A 23524-nucleotide genomic window follows, 5' to 3' on the forward strand; every position below is an offset into this window, starting at 1 on the left:
TCATGGTTCCGCACCTTTCTTTCACTACGACAACAGTTTACAGCTGTTAATAATTTATATTTCTCCCACATGATACTTTTCATCCGGTGTACCACAGTGAAGCGTTTCTGGCCCCTTGCTTTTTGTAATATACTGTGCAACACAGGGACTGGTTCCTTGGATGTCGTAAACAATTAGGCTCGCATTTCACAACCACCCCACTTTAGCCAAGCACAATTACCAGACCTTGTTTATATTCAATCTCGGCTACAAAACGTTTTCCACTCTCATTACTCTAAAGTAGTATAGTATTGCGTTCCCCCATTAGCAGGTTTATCGGTTTAGTGGTTAGTAGCATGTTTAGCAGGTTTAGTTGCGGGACTTCCGTTAATATAAAGATTGAAATTTGTTACTGTAGCTTGTCGCTTCATTCCACCACTTTTTCTAGCCCATTTTTGCAACTACCAATTCAGTGTGTATGTACCACTAAATTAAAGAACGCCGCGAGGTTAAGTTATGCAGTAGCGTTTTGCCTAAACTGTGTTCAATAGTATGCAGGGCAGCACACTTGTCTAAACCGCAGCTTTCGTACTTTTAGCCTTGTAATGCCTCTCCCCCCGGGATTAAAAAAAAAAACATTTGCGGTGTTCTGAATTCTATGCCCACCACTTTTGTATGCAGCATTTTTGTAAAAAGTTTGTTTCGGTAATTTTCAGCCGCAGCGTGTTTAAGGTTAGCTCGTTGTTGTGGAGTAGTGTGTTCCGCAACTGTCCCTGTGCGTGAAGCATTGCCCACATGAATTGAACGGTGCCGCTCAGGGAACTTCTGTAGGCGAGGCATGCCTACATATACTTCGCCTTCATGCTCGGTATTTCGGAAAGGACCCAGATGGTGGTAGTGCTTTTGTGCAGCCCCAAAAAGCGTGAATGAACAATCTTAGAGTGTTCTTCAAAAAATGGGTTGCGAAAGTGCACCGCCTTACAAAACTTGTACGCATACCCAAGAGCAAGTTGCTTATGCTATGGTGTACCGAGGTGCGTGAAACCGCAATTATTTGTTGTTAACTACATTTTGGTACATCTTTATTTTTCATATTTTAACTTTCAACATTTCCTCTCACTCTTAGGCGAATTTAAAAGTGGACAGCGTCGTTATTTAGCATTACAGGCAGCTTGAAAGATAGAAGAAAAGATGGTGTCGTGGCTCGAGTACTGTCCTAGAAAGGGTCAACAGCCTTCACTGGTTCTGCTGTCCGTGGGCAGCATGCTGTTGTTCCTTCAAGCGCCCCTTCAGGCTCTGCAGTTGTGTGAGCAATCTGTCGAAATAAAACACGCCAACTGTTCCACCGGCAAGCTGAAAGAGAAAAAATAAACGCGACCTGGATCAGCATACTGTCCATAAATTTACATGTTTTATGACAGGATCACAGAAGAGGCCTAGAGTGAAGTACGCGACTCGACACCATCAATTACCTTCTTGCATTGCGAACAGCAGCAGCGCAGGGTATGAGGTCGAGACTGGTGTTCCAATAATGTGGGCATTTTTGTGTAACCTCAGCCTGATTTGGAAACAGGATGTTGCAGCGGTGTGCGAGATTCCATCCCTACCGAGACCACCTCATCTCCCATTGTAGCTTCAGAACAGTCACAGCCAGGATCGATGGCTTGCGGGAGTTAAGCCATTTTCATAAGCAATACATTACTCTTTGTGCGCAAAATAGAAAGCGGAATTTGGTAACCCCCCATCTTTACTTTACAATATCTGCACGGATACCTGGAAATTGAAATAATTTCGAGTGACGCCACTATGGTACTGCGATTTTTAGCACCAGCTAAAGGATTTCACGAATGATTACGGAGTTTCCTATAGTACTGCTATGGGTTGACATACCTCGAGAATCGATTTCCTTAAAGAATCCCTGAAATTGCGTAACTATGGATAAACAAGTGCCAGTGTAAGTCATATCACCTCAAAGGGGGGAGGGCGTATATGAATATTCGTTTCACTCTAATCCGGAAACCTACCTACTAACAAGGTTTTCATACATCAAGCCAAGGCAAACCTGGAAACGTGGATAGTGTTAGCTAGGAATGACACAAGCACTTCTAGCTGAAGAGTAACATCTTCAGCGGGCTCTTGGTTTATGGTCCTTACTCATTCAGGGGAACAGGTTCAGAGCGATTCTTTCCTTAAAATTTGGGGTAGTCCATTAGTCAAACAAAGACGCCTCGCCGAAAAAAAAATTCACGCAATCATCCAAACCTTACACACCCTGCGGGAACACATGCACACGTACGATTACGAAAGGATAGTTCGTACGGTACGCCGTAAAGTCGTCAGTTTAAAATTAAAAGGAAGTTTGGAGAGTAGACATGTGCTGTGCATGCACATGTTGAACATTGGCTGTAATCACAGGGCCATAACTCTGCCAGGCGTAGCTAGTAATGTTAATCTTCAGAGAATGCCTCGGAGTGGCCTTGCATATGACATGCTCGGGTGGACATCGGCCTGTAAAATAGTGCATGTTTTTTATTGACATTGCGGTTTTCAATTGCGGCGCAGCCTTTAGAAACTGATAATTGTTTAGTGGTTCCTGTATCCGGAAAACAGACCTACAGTGTAATTGAAAGCCAGCAGTTATACAATTTTATCAGTGAAGACTCGAAGCACCGAAAGGATGCGGATTCGGCTCGATCTCCACATTTACAAGCTACCAAAGCAGATTTGGGTTCGGATATGTGCTCAGTGACAGCGGCCCTCTCGTACCGAAGAGAAACACATGCCGTCGTTCGGGTAATATGCACAATGCGACGAAAACGTGGCGATGAACTCAGTCTCTCGCTTATCGCCTAGAGCGTCTGCCCTCTGTGTTAAACTGTCATAACTAGCTCTGAAATCAAATACAAGTGGTTTCGACTTTTGCTAAGGCGCCTCGTAAATGTTGGGTGTTGAGTTATGAGCTGCACGCGAGATATGCGCACATGGTGTTTTAATAAGAAGTTCCTCTTGCATATACGTCTGTTTACGTGATTTGAAGCCGACAGCGAGTGAATAGCAAAAGCACCTTGTGTCGCGTGGGCGACGACCCCGAAGGGCGAAGAGAACAGGCGGGCACTCCGATTGAAGAGTTAAGCCAAAGAGTTATTTATTCAGACCGACATCGCATATACATCCTGGGGTTGGCCCGCTGGTGGTAGAACCAGCGATATCGAAAGCAAAACCGAAACCCCGGCTACTACATTTCCCCCTTGGATGAAGCACTTCACCGACCAGTCGCAGCAACCGCAAACACGTACTCTGGTTCCGGGTAACGTTCATTGCCCTTGACGTTCACCGCTCACATTTTGCACACACACGAGCCCTTCTCGCCTTTTCTTTCTCTTCTTTTTCTTGTCCTTGTCGGAGGGCGCGTCGTCATAGTCGACGTCTTCGATCATAAGATTGTCCTCTCCGTCGGCCTTCTCGGCTTCTCCTTCAGGCTTGCCAGCTCTCTCTCTTACCCTCTGGACGAGGAGTTTGATTGGATAGCGCGTCAACCCCAACTCTTTTCGTCTGGCTTCGTCAACTAAGGGTAAGATACTTTCAAAGTCTATGCTAACGGATCCAACCTCAGATATCAGCTTTACGACTCCCGATTGTAGCGACTCCAAAAGAGAAAGCAAAGTGGTATCAGTGTAGAATCCTTGGCGTTATGTAGTTGCATGTTGGCCAAGCTGGCTGACGACAAAGTGCTCCTTGTCGTCGGGTAAGGCTCGGGGTTTTCCACCGGGGGCCGGGTGTGTAGTTTCACACGAGGTAACGACGGATGCGTAGCTGCAGGAAGCGGCGTACGGCAGACATTCCTGAAGTGGTCTCGTTTACCACACATCAAGCACATTTCTCCGAGGGCTGGGCAATGTTGAAGTGGATGTCGCGTCCTCTAACAACTGCCACATGTTGTTGGCAGTGAACTTCAGTTGCTGTTTACGAAGGTATTGGATTCAAATCCGCGATAAAGAAATCCAACCGTTCCAGTTCCTTGAGTCCCGTTGATTGCCCAAACTATTTCTTCTTTCGCTGCACGGTAATATTGCATCAGATCCTGGGCTTCAGTTACGTGTTAGATAATTGAGATGTCTTTGTCAAACATCAGTGCCGGCCCTTCTGCGAGCAGGCGTGCCCTGGTGCGATCTGACGTTAGTCCCGCGATGAGTTGATCGACAAGTGAAGAGGATTCCTCGCAGCCAAAGTTGCATTGTTGGCCCCAATATTGAACATGGCACTCAAACTCTACGGCGGATTCGGTCTCTTCTTGCCATAATCTTCGAACTTGGTTTGTTGATCCGTTGCGATGCCACGACGTTGAAGTGAGAGGCAAGGTCTTGGTCGAGGAAGTCATATTCGTTGACTGAATTTCTGCCTGCCGTTGTGGTTGACTTGATCCTGAGAGCGATTCGATTTGCTTCAGCTCCGAAACATTTCTTGAGAACTGCCGATTTTCGTTGACGGGAGCGATAAGATAAGTTTCGAACAAGCGGTGCCACTCGCTCCACGAAATGGCCGGCCTCGCGGGAACCCGCAAAAATGGAGGTGGCTTCGCCGATATGTCAGCCATGTTGCGTCTATTCGAGGACGGAGCGCTCACAAACTTATGAACGGAGTGGCGCGAATTTTGCTTGCTTACTGAAAATACCGGTTGGTACATATCGATGTTTTGCAGTCTGGCTTCACCTTGACGTTTTCCTTGGCGTATTTGCTGTTTGAAGCTCGATGCATTCCGATTTCGTGACTGTTATACTGGCCACCCTGTCCTCGCCGGTGCGGCCATCCGCCTAGGCCTAACCTTCTATCGCGCTTGCCTGAACGTTTCGGCACTCACGACGTGAAAAGAAAACTTGCGTTCTGTTCGGCGGCTTACGCAATATTGAAGAGATGTCGAGAGCTTACTTTTTCAGGTGGTTCTAGAGTCGACTGCGTCATTGAAGTGTGGCGTCCGCGACGGCCCCAAAGGGCTAAACAAGCAAACGTGCACTCGGGGTGAAGAGTCAAGCCATAGTCATTTATTCAGGCTGACGTCACATATATACCATGGGTTTAACCCTTTGGCGGTAGAACCACCGACGTCAAAACTGACAGCCCGGATACTAGGCATCTGAACTGCTCCATCATATCTGTGCATTTTTCTTCGCTTCCGTTAACTCGCCTTTGGACGTCAGTTGCTACCACAGACAGACGGACGCCATTCACGTTTTTCACAATCAGAGCGGTCCGCACTGCACCTGCTCTACTCACGTGCCGCCAGATAGCGCAGTGGTTAGGGCACCTTGCTACTGCTCTGGCTACCCTAGTTCTAATCCCTGCAAACCAAAATGTATTATTATTTATCTATTTTCTTTCTTTGCAGATGTGGCCATCTGCTTACTGTACAGGTTAAAGGACGACGACCACTACGGCCAGTTTTCGCGGTTTTTGAGACATGTACCCAAGGCTCGATCCTTAAATGTGATGTAATCCCGTACAACTAGCAGGACGTCAACAGTTATTTTTGTTGCAGAGGACAAATTTATGGCGCAGGACAATAATTTGAGCCTCGATTAGTGTAGACTCCGCAATTCTAGGCACTTTAAATATCACCACTAAATTTCACTGCACATACGAATAGTGACCTTACGAGGCCTTTGTGAACTGCATTGTATTTCACTCCCGACGAATGGAGCAGGCTGTTTGGGGGTGGTTTTGAAAGGGCCCAATCCTCTCAGAACCCGAGTACCACTAAGAAATAAACACTCGTCTAAAGAAGCAGACACGTTAAGAGTAAAAAAGTGACCACAACTTACGGAAGTGGGCGCCATTGAAGAACCACTCAGGTGTAGCAGAGATTTCGCAAAATTTTCGTAAGTTTCGTAGAAGTCCAGAAAGGTTGTCAAAGCCACGTTTCTGCATGTTTAGAAATTAAATTATACGCAATGATTTTGAACTAATGGTCATGCGGGCCTGATACGCCTGAAATATGGGCAGGAATGTATACTGGTGGGGATTCCTTTCTTTTATAACCCCAGCGAACAGGACAATCCTGCCGCCCTTAAGGCAATTGACATTGAATGTAGCGTTAGTCGTGGACTAATTATATCAGCGGCTATATACATTTGCCAAAGAAATCTCTTACGTGGCAATTGTGTTGTATGAGCTCCCCAAGTATTAAGCAAAATTAACACAGACAACCGAACGTTGTCTGAAAATTCTCGGTTACTGGCATTATAACAGTGAAGTGAATCCACAGACCAGGAGCAAGCTTTTCAAAGTATAGGCTTTTGTCTGCTTCGCTTACGTACGAATAAGCATACGATAAAATGGATGTAAATTCACCCGCCCCTGTATATCATTTCATAGAGCATTGATCAAGCTATCCTAATATTGTGGGTTCAGATCCGCCGGAGTGCAAATTGGGCGCCATTTCATTTCTTTAGCATGGTTGAAAATCTGTCTCTCTCTCTAGCTATATACATATTGCACGGACCTTGAAGGACACCTGCTGCAGGACGTTTATTAGGCGCAACACCCCTCGGGGAACACACACTCAGCTGACGGCGAAGAGAAGGACATGAGCCAATGGGATGAAAGATGATGATGAGGATGACTGTCAGAGGAAGATGAGGTATGGGATAGTGACCACTGGGTGAGTGCAGTAGCGGTAAATGTCCCAAAGGGGTAGCGCACCACGACTAACTGCTCACACCAATTTCCCCCTCCGGTCGAGGCGCCGCCCGGCCGCAAGTGTTGGGGAAGCGCGGCGCACGAACGGCTTGAGGCGTGAGACGTGCACGACTTCTGTGCCACGGCAGCGGCGGTCCAGTGGGGTGCAAGTAGGGGCGACACGATAGTTCACTGGGGAGGTTTCTTCAAGCAAGACCCGTGAAGCGGCGCAGAAATTTCTCACACAATCCTGGCCTGCGCGTGGGAGTTCAAAGTAGCACCTCGTCGCCAGGCCGGAACCGAACAGCACGGTGAGGGGCGTCGTAGCGATCCTTTCGATCCTGTTGGCAGGCCTCTGTATTCAGACGGGCAGCTCGGCGGCAGTGGTTGAGTCCGGCGACGAACTGCTCAGAGAGCGGGCTTAATGCGGTTACAGGAGCCGATAAAAATGAAGCATCGTGCATGAATGGTGGGTCACGGCCGTAGACGGGGAAAAATGGAGAATATCCGGTCGTTTTTTGAACTGCAGTGTATATGCGAACGTAACGAACGGGATAATCGCGTCCCAGTTGGTATGGTTAGGCTGTATATACATTGAAATCATATCAGAGAGAGTCCGATGAAATCGTTCAGTCAACCCGTTCGTCTGTGAATGATAGCCGGATGTGGTTTTGTGAACAGTGTTCGATGTGCGCAGAACTTCTTCAACAATAGTAGACAAAAATGTCCTGCCCTGATCGCTTAAAAGGACACGAGGGGCACCATGACGGAGTAGTATGGAACGCAAGAAGAAACATGCAACCTCTGAAGCTCATCCAGAGCGAATGGCTGCAGTCTCCGCATAACGCGTTAAATTGTCCACGGTGGTCACCATCCAGCGGTAGCCAGTAACTGTGCCGGGCAACGGTCCGTTTATGCCAACGGCCTCGAACGGCGTAGGACAAGGAAGTGGGCGCAACACTCCAGCAGGTGGTGATGTGGACCGTTTGCGCTGCTGACACGAAGTCCACGAAGCGACGTAGCGGGCCAAGTAGTTAGAAAGGCCAGGCAAAAAGAAACGACCGCGGACGCGATCATACGTTTTGTCGAAGCCTAGGTGACCCGCTGTGGCATCGGCGTGAAGGGCTTCCAAAATCTGCTGCTGGATGGTGCGCGGCGCAACGGGAGCCCATTCGTAGCCAGATACGTGATGGTTCATACGATGCAGCCCACCAAATAAAAGCTGGAAGCTCTGAAGTTTGCGACGGGACCGACTGTTAGGAGGCCGCGTTGTGCGGTAAGGCAGTCGATTATAGTACGGCAGTAGAGGTCTTGTATTTGAAGTTCTGGGAGCCGTGACAGGTCAAACGACTTGCAGTTGATAGGTGCGAGAGGGAGTAGCTTGTCTGGTGGCATCGATGTTGAAATGGTGTCAGGCGGCTGCAGTGGGCAACGCGAAAGAGCATCGGTCTCGAGGTGCATTTCCCGGTATGTGACAGTGAAGTCATATTTCTGAAGTCGAAGTATCCCGCATCCCAGGCGTCCTGCTAAATTCTTACGAGTGTGCAACCAGCACAGTGCATAGCGGTCCGTAACGACCATGAGTGCCTACCGTAGAGGTAGAGTCGAAACTTTTGGACGGCCCAAACCACGGCGAGACACTCCTGCTCGGTGATACTATAGTCGTCTCCGCAGAACTGAGGGAGCGAGTGGCGTATGAAATAATCCACTCCCGACCCTGTTCATCCGACTGCAAGAGAACCGCATCGATCCTATAGCCACTAGCGTCAGTATGAAGAATGACCGGCCTGGATTCATCAAAATGGCCCAGTATAGGCTCTGAAGGGAGCGCGGCCTTCAGCTGCTGGAAAGCCTCTTCGCAGCCGTCCGACCACTGAAAGGAAGTTCCGGAGCGGAGGAACTTGTTAAGGGGTGAAGCACTTGTTGCGAAGGTGCGTACAAAGCCACAGAAGTAGGACGCCAGGCCAAGAAAGCTACGTAGAGCCTTTTGCTGCTGATGGCGCGGGAACTCGACGATAGCAGCCACTTTGGCTGGGTATGGTCAGATACCCTTGGTGCTCACGACGTGGCCTAAGACTGATGCTTCGTGCGGCGAAATGGCATTTCTTAGTATTTAGCTGAATGCCCGCACTGTCGTGGCACAAGAGGACCTCATCCACTAAGGTAATCATCGTACTAGCGAACACTAAACAAAGACAAAGGTAAAAGAGCGAAGAAACACACGCTAGATAGCGAACACTAAACAGAGACAAAGATAAAAGAGGCGACGAAAAACACGGTAGATAGCGAACACTAAACAGAGACAAAGGTAAAAGAGGCGACGAAACACACGCTAGAACGGATGATTTCCTTAGTCAGTAACCAACTCGCCCAACTGACCGCCTTAGTTGACCTCATCCAGCCGTTTGAAGGGCTCAGCAAAGCTTGAAGAAAAAATAACAATATCGTACAGGTAACATAGACACGTTTTTCATTTAGGGAGGGCAGACGATCATATCCCAGCCCCCACCAGTCCCTCGACAGAAAACAGGCTGTAGCACGACGACTATTGCAGCCTAATTCCTTTCCAGACCCAGTCCTGTATCACCAGATGTATCCCGACTTATATGACCCGAAATGTAAATTTTGTTCACGGTGGGCTACCCTCTCACACATGATGTGTAAGTGCCCCCCAATCGCTATGAACCCACAGGAACACAGCACATATTTGCTAAACATGCACAACGTTGAGCAGGGGGAGGCCGCACTGCACAGCTCTACCGCTGAAGATCAACAGGCCCTGGTCCGAATAGCAAGAGAGGCCGCTGACTCCCACGGGGTTGCCCGAGCACTTGCAAGAAAGAAGACATAACACCAGTCTTCTTATTTGGGCACAATAAAGTCTTGTCTTTCTCTCTCTTCCATTTAAGGCCCCTGAGTACAGTGTCTATCATACGCTCAAATGTTGCAGGAGCATTAAAAAGTCCAAACGGCGTTACGTTAAACTCGTAGAGTCCATCAGGGGTGTCGAAGGCTGTCTTTTCTTTATCGGCCTCGTCCATTGGAATCTGCCAATAACCAGGACGGAGATCGAGGCTGTAGAAATCAATGCGAGGCATTGGATATACATCCTTCGAGTGATTTTATTCAGTGCATGGTAGTCGATGCAAAATCGGACAGACCCGTCATTTTTCCGTACCAAAACCACAGGGGATGCCCAAGGACTTTTAGATGGACGTATAATTTTGCGCTGTAGCATTTCGGCAACATTGCCGCTTATGATTTTCCGCTCAGGTGAGGATACCCGGTATGGGCGGCGGATGTCTGACCAAGTGTAGGGCATTGAGAGTCAAATAAAGCTTTGTGCCTGTGCAGGAGATTCAGGAAGCAGTCGGTTTGCGGTGGGGAAAGGTCAGAGATGATTCTCACGGCAAGGTCAGGGTGGGGAGAGTTAGTGCGAGATTGGGAAGTGGAGGAAACCGAACAAAGCGGAAGAACCGAGACAGCTTCGGTGTCCGCAGCGGTAGCGATCGGGGTGCCTTGACGTGGGAGGATCGTTTCCAGTGTAGAGGTCTTGGTGACTAGCCACGCAGACCCATGCGAGAAACGTCCAAGACAAGTTGCGACAACGCTTCCCCATGGTAGAAAACGAGCACTCGGAATTAGGAGCATGTCTTCATCGCAGAAATGGCCACCACAAACCAAAATTCTTCTCTCACAGCCAGGCCTAAGAGCAAAATCTGCACTCGCCACCACGCGACACTGCGGAACATCGGGGATGCTGTCTGTATGCTCGATAGGAGCGATCGCAATGTCCGGGTTTTGGCAGGAGATGACAGAAGATGCCGACGAGAGAAAGCCCACCCTAGAATGAGTTCGTGGGAGCAGCAGGACAAGATTACACTGGATGTGGTGTCGAATTCCCTCAATCGAAACGCGCACTCTACAGAATCCATACGGCTCTTGCACAACTTGATTAGCACCACACAGTGAGGGGCCAGTGTACCGGGTTATTTTCGGAGCCGTGAACAAACATTTTCGCTAATAACGGATATGCTAGATCCGGTGTCAACGAGGGAATCAACATCACAACCTTCAACGTTCACATATATGTATTCGACGGTTTTTTTGGAGGCGTTCTTGGCTTTTTGAATAACTCAGTTTCTCCTTCAAAACCTGCAGTCGCCAGTTTTCCGATTGGTAGTCCGAGAGGTGGGACGTGGGTCGTAGGGGCGAGACAGAGCGGCGATACGGCGAGGGTGATCGGCGGCGTCGTGACTAACGCTCGTTGTGAGGCGTATCAACTGGGGCCGGAGGCGGCGAGTACCATCGCGTTGAAGAGACGTACTGGTTTCGCGGTGCACCGTAGGCAAAGCGGATGTCACGTTCAAAGGTGCATATCCCAGCCTCTCATCGGGCTGACGTCGTCGACAGAAACGGGAGATGTGGCCGCGGATTCCGCAATAATAGCATACAGGTCGATCATTCGAATAAGCCTGGCGGGCAGGTCGGACGCCGCTGCAGTAAGCCTGCATGGGAGCTGCTGACGAGAAGGCACTCAAATGTCCATGAGCAGGCGGGACTTCCATTGGTAAGGGTGGTTTCACCGCGATCGCGCAATATGGCGGCATGGTGGGAATAGGAACCGGAGGCATCGTTGAAACGATACCCGCCATGCACGGCCGGATAAAGGGAAGGGGGCTACGGAAGCTGCAACCCCGGGCCCCCAGCTGTCAGGGGCCCCGCTCGATCAGATGAAAAAAACGTATCTTGAGTGTACTCGCTGCCCGCATTGAAAGTTGAAGGTGGCAGCTTCAACCTCACCTACACACCGAAGCTGACTAACTCGTGACAGGTGGGGAGTAGTGGGGGGCCCCTCGCAACCTTCGAGTCCGTTTCAATTTAATTTAGTTATTCCTACTCCTCTTCCTGGTTTTCCCGAGGTATATGAGAAGACGTCTTAGACCAAAACTTGTGGGTACACAGCTTGACCGGGCCTAAGAAGCTACATAAAAAGGCCCCGAGCTCGGCTTCGTTCTTTTTCGGCACAGGTCGTTTCGGTAGTCTTCTAGGTACACGAACATGTAAGTACGCGGACGTTTCGGCGCGCGCACGTTTCAGTATAAGAAATGGTCAGGCATGCGAATAATGACATAATGTCTGAAGAACGTGGTAAATTGTTTCAACCTGAAGGACGTTATATGTAATTATTGACAACTTAAGCACTGCCCTACGGGCTCATACACAGTTTCTGCCAGAAATTTCAATGTATAGCGCTTGACAAGGAAGTTCATTGCGATAACGACCCGTTCAATAAATCTAGTGGATTAGTTGAATCGCATAAGCGTGATTGATATCGACTCGATATTTCTCGCTGAATGGTCAGCGTATATATGTTTATTTAAATGTTCAAAGGTTGTGTAGGCCACTCACGGGGTCGTTCGGCTTCAGCCGGTGCCTTTGGGCTGTAGCCTCTGCAGGCTGTCTGAGCAACAAGCGTTGCGCAAGCTACATGTCCGCGCGACTCTATTCGTAGGGTAATTCTCTAGGCGCTACTCCGTGTGCACGCAGAGGCCGCCGGGCCAGCCCGACCCTAGCGGCTCCCTTCGAGCTGGGGAATCAGCAGGCCTAGGCGGTGTGAAGAGCTCAAGCGTGGACGCCAAACAAAGCAAGAACGACTGTTTCCTTTCGGGATGACGAAAGCTGTGTCCACTTAAAAACGCATCCTACGTGCGGCCCCTTCGGTGCCGTCTTGAAAACGGACCTCCACCGCGACTCGGGGACGGTAAGCTGTTTGTCCCCCTGGGCGCTTTTCGCTTTCGAATGAGCCGGCGGACGGCGCTGACCTAAGCGCGTCCCGCCGGTCCGCTCCCGCTTGGACGCGGCAGCAGGAGAAGATGAACCCCGAGGGAGCGCGGGAAAAACAGTGGATGCGGCAGAAGTGTTGACGACTCGAAAACAAGACGTCCACCCATACTCGCCTCCGTCGTAGACCCCGAATCTAGACGTGAAGCTTCAGCGTGTTTCCACTGCCAGTTACGACCGAGCAACGACCAGACCGATCGACAACGAACTACTGACTGCTGGACCTGTTGCGCGGCACCGACGGGAGCAGCAGCGCGGGGGTGAGCAGAGACATTCTATCCCTAATAAACTGTTGTCTGATGCCATCTATCGTGCTCACCTGTCGCACTCCAACCCAAAGGGGACCCGTTAATATGAAACAGCTTGCCGACTAGCAAGACCATCACCGCTGCGCAACAGGAGTTCATCGCCGCTGAAAGATCGACGGCCATGCGCAACCCACACACGAAGCGGACCACTCCCCAGCCCAAAAAGCGACATTTTTCTGCTTATCGTCTTTGTGCTAATTGTGCTGAGATGGGAAGGTTGCGTTGCGCGACACGTCTTTGCACCCCCCCCCCCCCCCCCCCCCCGCCAAACTCCTTCAAAGGCGGCGCGTGTTCTAACCGCCACGTGCTTTCTCGTCTGGGCGGGTAACCTACAGGATTTTGGCCCGTAAGCCGTGGCGGCTACCTGTTTTGCAGATGTCTGTGAGTGACAGCTGCCTGCGCGAACTTTGAGCCCTCCCATATATGCAGGTAGAGAACTTTACAATAAAACTAAAACCTTACAGGCTTAATAAGATACGCTTCTTGTAAGGAAATACTCTTCTGTACCATGGCGTGTGCAGGCCGACACGGCGCTTTGATTAATTGGGAATCTGGGATAGACCGGCAATCAAACTATACTAACTTGGACGCCTGATAAAATCCGCTATATAATACTAGACATCAGACCAGGAAATAAGTTTCCGGAAAGCGTAAAATTATGTATAATTTATCACTGATCAGAGAGCATAACATGGGCTTCGAAAATTTTCGAATATTAAAGCGGAATCATTATCATCATTATCGTCATCATCATAATTATCATCGTCATTAGAGCCCCAAGGACGCAGCAGCCCCGGGCCCCAAAGTTCCCTAATCCGGCACTGCCGCCATGGAGGCCAACTCCTGTTTTACAAGGTCGCGAAAATGAGGTGCCTCCGGGTGAACGTTATCCCGCGAGGAAGGAGGTGGGTCACGCAGCTGCAGCTCATCACGGATGATACTGCGTATGAGTGCGAGCAAATCCACATCTCCCGGCAGCTCATTGACCCCAGCATCCTGGTGCAGCCGAATAGAGTGTAGGCCGTCCAAGCGTTGGCACGTTGTTGGCACATCGCTGACGCTCGCACGATTTTGGACTGCGAGAGCGTTAAATGCGAAAGGAGCGATGCCCTTCAGGAGGTTGCGAACTTCTTCCGCGTCCGGCATCGCAGCATCCACTCGGCGACAAAGAGCAAGGACGTCCTCAATGTACGAAGCGCACGTCTCTTCAGGTTGTTGGATACGGGAAGTTAGCTTCCTTTTGGCACTGTCCAAACGGGTGCTTGGAGTCCCGAAAATCTTCCGAATTGCTTCCTTAAATTTGGTGCAATCAGTGATACGGCTGCCATGGTTTAGGAACCATGTTTTTGGCACCTCTGTCAGGTAAAAACCAACGTTGTAGAGCTTGAATGTGTCGTTCCATCGGTTAAATGCACTCACTCTCGTGAACTGGTCCAACCAGTCATCCACATCCTCGCCGCGGAGCCCGGCGAAAAACGGAAGGTCGCGCTGGTGGCTGGTGAACGTAAACATCGGAAGTCCCACCGGGGCCGGTGCGAGCGGTTTGGCTCCCGGCTTCACGCTGCATGGCCTTTGGTGGTAAAAGGGGTCCGAAACGGAGCTCCAGGGATGCAATGGCCAGATGTAGAGGACGGGATCGAGGTCGAACTCCACCCTAAGGACGTTGAAGGACAGGCGCTGCAGGACGTTTAATAGGCGTAGCAGCCCTCGCGGAAACACACACTCTGCTTACGGCGAAGAGAGGGACACGAGCCGATGAGGTGGAAGATGATGATGAGGATGATTATCAGAAGAAGATGAGGTATTGGATAGTGACCACTGGGTGACTGTAGTAGCGGTCAAGACTAACTGCTCACAATATTTATGTTTAGGTATTTTTTTTTGTTTCCTGTACTTGGGGGTGGTAGCCAGCGCCACTCGGGCTACTCGGGGTAAAGGGGACCTTCCTAAAAATGCCTAAACATAAATACCCCAGAAAGTGGAGGGGAAAATCGCCCCGCCAGTAGCGTAGTGGTTATCGCACCAGACCGGTATTCTGGAGGTCGTGGATTCGGATCCCACCTGGCGGGCATTTTTTCTCCACTTTCTTTCTTTCCAAATTCTTTATCTGTTTCTATGACCTACCACATCCTCCCCTTTGCTTTCCGAGGTTTTCTTGACTGCCAACACTTATTTCTGTCTTATATATATATATATATATATATATATATATATATATATATATATATATATATATATATATATATATATATATATATATACATACATACAAGTCGCAAGAGAGAGAGAGAGAGAGAGAGAGAGAGAGAGAGAGAGAGAGAGACCCCTTACTCTACGCTTTCCTCTCTTCCCCCTGTTCAATTCTCGATGAAGTCGGGTCCCGCGTGCTCTTCACTATTACCAAATATATTGGTGGCGATGGTGTTGCAGAGGCTGGACGATGATAAGGATACTGTGTAAATTATTATCTTCCATATACGCTTGTACGTAGCTCATAGCGTACGTGCAAGCGTGCGTAGAGGCTCTGTTGCTTCAAGCCAAGCACACATGCGAAGTCCATAATAAACGAATAATGGGATCGCGTAGTAACGGCGTGCCAATTGAAATACGAACCTCAAGGCCGGTGGCAGCAGAGAAGCGCTGTTCAAGCAGTCTTCGATGACGCCACACACGGCAACTCTAATGGTCTCATGCAGCAGAACGGCATCCTTGTTTCTGCGCTCCTGTGTTGCTTCTTCCTGAGGGGGAGAGCAGCTGCTTTATAATTCACTGAACCGCGACACTACCCGGCCATAAAAGTCCATGAAACGCTCCCACCCGTGACAGCGGCGATAACTAATTGTCTAAATACGGTTGTAGACGAGTTGAACCAGCCTTCAGTGATTGTTTCTAATAGATCCGATTGACTTCAAGAAGAATACCTTCACGTTACCCAAAAGTTTGTGAAAGTGCTTCGGCTGATTAATAAGCAAAGCGAAGTTTACACAGCGTTTGTAATGCCACGTGGCATCTTGGAAGTTACACTCACCTTCCCCAAAGCAGATTGATTGATTGTATGGTTTAACGCGCCGACGCTACGCCTGCACAATGAGGCGCACCCTAGTGGTGGTCTCGAGATTATTTTCTATCACCTGGGAATGTTAAACGTGCGCCGACATCTCGACTCGGCCGTTATCGCTTTTCGCCAACGGCGCAAAAGCACTCCAGTAACTAGGGAACGCAATTTGCCCGCAGCCGTGCGCTACATTTTCGGCTGAAGCCCTCCAGCGTAATTCATGCGCCCTATTTCATTTGTTCAGCGCAGCGCTTTGGGAATTCAGGGACCTGCAGGACCTCTGACAAAATTGAAGGTGTCGGTAAAGCTGTATCCCTCATCAGGTGCAGGACTACGACTTCAGGTCGAAGCTGTGTGCATGAGAACGCACTGTTGCTTGGGTAATTGGATGAACAGAAGCGGCAAAATCAGGCATCCCCGAACCAACCTGTTCAAGCTTTGTTCCGGTGCGCGCGTGGTACTGGTTGAACAGCGACTGAATGGAAACCAGCAAGCTGGACAATCCCTGGACGGCGCTCCAGCGTACGCTTCCTTCCCAACTGTGCGCTGCATAGCTGGAAAACCGGAAGAGGAGGTTATCTTTATTGGGAAAGTTGGTAAAACACCGCAGCGCGTGCATCTTGCAATCGCTTGTGTAAAATATGCAGTAACAAGTACACAGGTGCAGCTTTCCTTCGCTCGACATCAATGTGGGAGGTCGATAACGAGAAATACTTTCTGCACAATGAACAACTACGATTGTGCCGGTCAGTTTATTGGATGGCATTTCGCTAGTCTCGACTGACCCACCGTCAGCGATTACTACTGAATGTATTGTCCGAACTGCAACGGGCAAACCACAATTCTCTTGTTATCGTCTTTGACTGCTAGCTTAATTTTATTATTCATTCGATCTTAAATGCTTCCATTAAGTAGCGAACGAACACATCCGCTACTTATATTTCAGAGTTGCAAAGTAGTTCAGCCAAAAATTATTGCTCTGTAGCCATAAGATAACTTGGAAACTTGCCCAAGAAAGATTTCTCTCTCTCCCTGTCCTGGCGTACTTCGACCACTGGAATTACGTCATGCATATCCTCGCGTCTGGATAAGACATAATCATACCTTCCTCGTCCACATGGTCTGTGCTAGTACGACGCATGCCCCGATAGCTACGGCCTGTTCTGTTCATTATCCTCGCTACAATGCAATCAGCGGCGCGTGCCTATTGTCAGGGGCGATCTTCCCACATTTCAACGTGTTCGTTCAGCGTCATCGTCGTATGGCAGGAAGCAGAGCATGGAAAGCGAGTAAAGGGGAGAGCTAAAACTGAAGTAACCGCGTGACGCCAGAGGGAGGGTAAGCGGGAGTGGGAAGGGCGTGAAAGAAGAGAGGGTCATCAGGGGATTGAACTCTATGAAAAAAAAACGACTGTGGAGAGCTTCTTCGGACAAAAGCGGTGAAAAGCGAAATAAAATAAAGCAAACAAATCTGAAAAGTTGTAAAGTTGTCATTGTTGCTATTCCTTCACTTGAAACACATGGCCACTTGGGGGATTGGCCCGCAATTGGGAGCTTTGAGGAACTAATGTGCCCGTCGCCAAATTCATAACACTGTTAATTTGAAAAGTAACAGTTGTAGAATAGTGCGTGCAGAGGGAGCCTAAACATGATGTCACAGGTGCACACCACCCTCGCATAACCCCGATTCTAGGGAGGCTGTGGTGTGTTGCAGTCTGCTTGCACACAAAGACGAACAAATGAAATTGACAAACAGCAGAACAGAAGCCGTTTAAATTACTCCTGGCCAAAAGACAAAGAAACGAAAGCGCGGAAAAAGGCGCATGTAAAATGTATTAGAAAAGCAGTTGCGAATACGCATCGCCAGGATTTCGCCTTAAAAGCATGTAGGCAGACAGGATCGCACCGAGGAAATTTTGTGTCGAAAAGCGGAGGGTTTTTAACGTAATGCGAGCAGCAACTGTTTTAAATGTGGCGCGCTTCTATCACCCGCTTTCTTTTTTTTGCCGGTCGGCCATAGTCATGTGACTGCACTGTCTGCCACCGACGGCAGAAACTACTTCCTAGGACGAAAAATTTCAAACAAAAAGCTCATACGAACGCCTGGAAGAAAAAAAAAAAGAACATTGTTGTGAAATACATATTATTAAAGTAAAAGTACAAAAAAAGTAGCTGGATTTGCTTGCCCCCTGTAGCCACCAGTGAGCAGTGGAACGAAAGAACGCACTGAAAGATGTGCCCCGCCCCAGTCCAGCATTCTTGGAGCGCGCTGCCCTGCACCGATTACGTCACCTAAATAATCAGCAAAAAGCATGAATCGCATCTTTAAGGTGTTTTAACCCTACCCCGAATTATTATCATGAGCTTATTATTATCACCACAGCTCCGCCTTGCCCGAGCTTCGCTCAAACTCGAGCCTCCTGGAATAGCACCCCTGGCATCCCTGGTACGTAGTACCAAAGTTGGCCGCGTGCTCACTTGAGGATGCTGAGGCAGATTCTGCCATCCGCGAAGAAGTGCGGGTTGAAGGCGACGCGGCCTCCGTCCGTAGTGAGGAAGCGCACGCGGGGCGGAGAGAGCGGGTAGTCGGCCGGGCACTTGAGTATGAAGTGGAACAGGCCGCCCTCGTACGGCGTGTCGAAGGAGCCCACGAGGAGAGCGTTGAGCTGCGGTGAATAGCAGAGGGGGAACAACCAGTGCGTAACGAGTGGCGATGAAAGTTATAGAGCGAACAGCTGTCCCGAGAGTGAAGGATTCGGAAGGAGAAATATAAGAAATTTGAAACGGCGATTAGGAAGGTAATACATCGCCTGTATATGTCAGTTTGTGTCGGCTTTCTTCTCTCGTATTAGTAGGGCATCGTACTCCCGAGCAAAACACGGGACGTTACAATCGACGTTGCATAAACTTTGTGCGTGGTTATAGGTTATATCCGGCTGCGGTGTGGCCTGATTGAAAAACATTCATTTGGTTCTTTGAATCAATGTTGGTGTGAAAGTTTTTTTTCAGATCGCTGTTTTTTCTACTACGCACCAATGCGTTGGCTTAGAAAAGTATTTATCTTTGCTTACATGATATCAATTGATTTTCATTGTGATCTGTAGCCATGTTACCAGCAATATACAAACTTTCAGCCGCTATTCTGATGTAAAGTAACGCTGATGTCTCCTAGGCCCAACAGTAGTTGTCTGGTCCACCTCCCTGACCTGTCGAAAAAAAAAGAACTTCAAAAAGAAATTGAGAAAATGTCTCAAGGGTGATAGGCTTCCACCTCTTGGCACCGCGGGCAGTACTGCACCTTCACTGAGCGAAAGCGGAGGGCAGAGGGTAAGAGCCAGTGTCGTCCTCCCCCTTCAAAGCGTCGTTGTTTGACGGAAGAAGGGATGAGGGTTGTGTCTGGCAGTCGTTCTCATTACTTATCACCTCCCTATTCTAACGCAGTGTACAGAGTGCCGCCGACGGCGCTCCAGATAAGCGCGCACCCATTGGTAGAGGGCCGTCTGACGACCCTCGAATTTCAGACCAGGCTTTCACAGGTCAGAGCATCTGCCGTTGTGGTACATGCGTTCCGCTTCAGCTTCCCTATACCCAGGGTGACGGTTAGAGCCTCCTTTAGCAGTTTTACACCTTTAGTTCCCAGTAAAATTTGTATGGCGTCATTTAGGTTTTAGTGTTTTAACTAATGGCTTTCGGTCTGTCAGGTTAGGTTAGGCTAGATCACATTACGCTATGTTACGTAAATTAAAACGAAGTTGCAGATGAGCCTTTTTTTCTTTTCTTTTTTTTGGAATGCTTTAGGAAAAGGCTGTAGCGGAATGCTTGAAGTAGCGTTGGACGGCACTCTATACAAAGCCTTCTTTTAAAGCGCCAGACACGCGATATTTCTGGAGCGCATGCCCTCTAGCTCGTATGAAAGCCTGCGATTCATGTAGTGAGGTGACCACAAAAATATCTCAATACGCTGGCGCAAGTACTTTTAGTTTGACACTAAACTGACACTTTAGTTTGACACTAAGGAAAGAATCCATTTTGTTACCTGAGGAGAAGTTTATAAACACCTGTTTTCCCCTCAAGGTCAGTCAAAAGTACGTGGCCGCGCGGCTCATTGTCATGGCTGCTTACGTTCGTTTTGGAAGCCTACGTAAGGTTGGTGAATCTAAAAGTATCGTTTACAAAGTTCTAGTGCCCTATCAGGGAATCTGTTTTGGTTCAATGTGTTTCAAGTGATGTCCTTTAATTTGTCGTGGAGAGATTAAAATCCACTAAGTTCCCGTGTGTGTCCCTTTAAACACGGAATCGATGTGCTGCCGCATCCGCGAGCGGTTTTTGTTACCTTTGTAACGTCGTCTTCTTCCGGGGCGATGAATATTCCCGGAGGCGGCTGCGCATTGAATTCTTTGATGTCACTGCATGATGTGAGCGGTGCGTGCGATTAGTCCACTGGAGTTCTTTCCTACACTGGTTAACGCAGCACTCTGTTAAGTGGAGTGATGCTCGTATTGCGATTTTTATCCGACAGCGTCAGGCCCACAACAAGGGAGTTTGGAGGTTTTTCGGACAAAATTGCCTACATTTCTCTGTACAGAATGTATACCCATATACAGCATGGATAAATATGTCAAATACCGTTCGTTATAGAGGATATATTGCAGCCACGCTAATGCCATTTTCGTCCGTAGACTGTGCGGATAGATGGACATTATCGTCAACACAAACTGCAACTCGGGTAATGAAAGAAAAGTAGGTATCGTGATTTCTGTATTGTCAGTTTGAGTTTTTCGAAGGACTCCTTGAATTAGGAAATTCGCGGTAAATAATACTGGAAATTACACAACATTTTAAAATGCATGTATCCTGTTCGTTGGGGAAAATCGGCGCCCCCGGGTCCCCCCTCCGCCCCACATAATACGCATAGCCGGTAAGTCTCGTGTCCCACGTATACACCACAACTCAACTTGAGACCAATGGCCGTTCAAATGTTGCTGTAGTATCGACGTTTCTCGATCAGAGAGTTTGGCCAATCTGCCACCAGGGGACAGCAGCCGAGTCTGTTTGAAACAAGGGGCTGAAACAAGGATGTCCTCTTTCTCCACTGCTGTTCATGGCGGGTTTAGAAAGGATGTTAGGGGGCAGTAGGCTGGAATTCGATTTATCCTATTTTAAAAACAGCCAGGTGGTGGAACAGCGAATTCCAGGAATAATGCAGGCCGACGGCATATTGTTGATGGCGGATGACTGGATGGGTATGCAGGACCTGATGGATATATACGGAGAGAAAGCGACGTACCTCGGGCTATCTTTTAGCAGAGAAAAATCAGGGATGATGGTTTTCAACGAGGACATGGAGCACAAATCGGTATCAGTTTAAAAAGTAGAAATACCACCGGTAAAGGAGTTTAAATATTTAGGAGTATGGCTTAACGACGGCGCAGATTACACGCATGTGCGTGAGGCCAACTTCAAAACAAAAGGAAGACGGAAGGCGACAATACTGAAACACAAAGCACTGTGGGGCTACAACAAATACGAGGTGGTAAGGGAAGTCTGGAAGTGGTCTTGGTACCAGGTTTCACTTTCAGAAATTCGGTTCTGTGTATAAAACAAGAGACCCAAGCGGGCCTGCAGGTAAATCAGAGAGCGGTAGGTAGGCCAGCCCCAGGGGCCCATAGCAAAACCACGAATGAAGCGGCACAGGGAGATATGGGCTGGTCGTCCTTTGAGGAAAGGGAGGCGCACAGCAAGATCAAGTTTGAGGAGACACTACGAGACATGAAGGAGGAAAAATTGGCCGCGATACTGTTTCGGTACCTGTATATGAAAAGCATGGACACGCGGTGGAGACGGAGGCCCAGACAGCTGACCAAGCGGTACGGAAATTTGGTAGGGGAAGCTGGGGTGTGCACAACAGGTAAAAAGCAGGTAAAAGCAGCAGAGACGACGAATTGGGTGCAGAGAATTGAAGGGAAAAAAGGAACAGAGAAACCAGAAGCCAGGAATGGAGGTTTCTATGGCAGTACGTGAGGCGGTGCATTGATTTTTGGAGCACGGGCGTGTGTCTGAGAACACGGCATACACGGCTTACTGTAGGCAACAAGACGAAACTTGTGTATTCTGCGGCAGGGATCGGGAAACCGTAGAATAGACTGCACAGAGATACGACCGTGGCGGGACGATGGGGAAGCGACGTTGACGGAGGCTTTGAGGTTTGGTGTGAGGAGGAGCCTCAACTTCAGGGCCATAGAGGTGACGAAGAGGTGGAGTGGTGGTGGAAGAAAAGTAGAGAGGAGGCTGGGACGTAGGATTAGTAATATACCGGATTCGAATCTAGGACAGAAGGGGGGCTGGAGGTAAACAGGGTTGCAAGGGCAGGAAGGGGGCAGGAAGCGATGGGATTTTAAACCGGGGGGAGGGGAGCAAACTCATTAGGTTAGTGAAGGGTAGGGAAATAAGTAGAATAACACCGGCAAGTTTCCCGATACAAAAGAAGGGCCTTTGATCATCACCATCATCATCACCAGTAATGCCCGGGCGAGTAACCCAGTGTTTTGGTGTTCTTCAGCTGGGCGTTGCACCAGTAATAATGAGTGCTACGAGAGCTCCGAAGGGCCCTGCGAGCGGCAGACGCCACGCTGAGGCAACAAACAGCAAAGACTCGTTTATTCCTCCGGGCGCCGTGGACATAGTCCCGGCCACCTACCCGGCTTTCGAATAGTCCAAGCCCATATTACAGCTGCGCAGTTAAAGGCTACGCCGTAGCTTAGCTAACCTAGGATATGAAAAGCAAGTCTAAACTTGGTTTCGCTTGGTTAACGTTTGATGTAGCTGTATTTCCGACCAAGGTTCAACGCCGCTCAGTCCCGCGCAACGCTCACAGAAGGCGGCCGGACTCGCTTTCTTCACGGCGAACGCGGTATTCCTCGTCGCTGGGAGCAAGATGAGTCACGTAGCCGGAGACAACCCACGGGCGCATGCGTGGGAGACGGCAAGGCTGCGCGCTGCCGATCAGCGGAGCACCCGCAACCACGCAGCGCTCAGTTGATCAATTGAGCAAAACAACTGAAAACGGGGCATTGTGCGGAGCGCCGAAAGCGGGGCCGGCGAATCACACTGTGCGCTTCAAGGGGTGCGTCGCAAGGTGGGGGTTAGAGGTGAAAAGATAAATTTCCGCACCCACAGCGAAACCGCTGGACGAAAGTAGTAGAAGTTTGCTTTAAAAGAATGATCTTACTGGGAAGCAATGGTGTAGAAAGATTGATAACGAGCTGCTCTTCAAGGTTGAATAAATAGAGACGGAGTGAAGGAAGTGGCACGCACCGCTTTGTCCTTGCCAGGCACTGTGGGCTTGGTTGCTCGCCTTGAAGGAGGATGGGGCGCCAGTGGGGATGGCTATTCAGGAAACTAGCAACAGAAGAGCTCTGGTTGGTCATGATGCGGGAGGACGTCTAGCCGGAACGTAGCAAATTTTAGAGAAAGCCACTTGGCTCCTGCTTCGGCCCAGTTCTCTTCTTCTCCTTCTTCTTCTTCTTTTGAGTATTCCGCTAAACACAAAAACATCGTCCTCTTCATCTCCTCAAGGTGGTAAGCGGGGCTGGTCGGTAACGAAAATAATAAATCATTATTACTAGCGAAAATAAACAAGGACGAGCGGAAGAAACACTGCCCGGCAA

General features: G+C 49.1%; 2 protein-coding genes across 2 annotated transcripts in view; both read right to left on the reverse strand.

Annotated features, from left to right (window-relative positions):
- Window positions 1-1082: 1082 nt before the first annotated feature.
- Window positions 1083-23445, reverse strand: LOC144162151 (ubiquitin-conjugating enzyme E2 Z-like). The gene is made up of 7 exons (XM_077692639.1): window positions 23172-23445; window positions 20191-20263; window positions 18336-18523; window positions 16286-16412; window positions 15417-15541; window positions 5796-5895; window positions 1083-1332 (listed from the first exon to the last, which is right to left on the reverse strand). Exons 1-7 carry the CDS (start codon window positions 23282-23284, stop codon window positions 1216-1218), a joined length of 843 nt encoding a protein of 280 aa, XP_077548765.1. The 5' UTR covers window positions 23285-23445; the 3' UTR covers window positions 1083-1215.
- Window positions 23179-23524, reverse strand: part of LOC144162152 (uncharacterized) — a 50507-nt gene continuing 50161 nt past the window's right edge. The window contains exon 2 of the mRNA XM_077692640.1: window positions 23179-23255. The gene's annotated coding sequence lies outside the window, so the exon portion shown is untranslated. The remainder of the gene's footprint in view (window positions 23256-23524) is intronic.

This window comes from Haemaphysalis longicornis, unplaced genomic scaffold (assembly GCF_048455015.1).
Source record: "Haemaphysalis longicornis isolate Haplotype H1 unplaced genomic scaffold, Haemaphysalis longicornis Haplotype H1 scaffold_12, whole genome shotgun sequence".
NCBI classification, from domain to species: Eukaryota; Metazoa; Arthropoda; class Arachnida; order Ixodida; family Ixodidae; genus Haemaphysalis; species Haemaphysalis longicornis.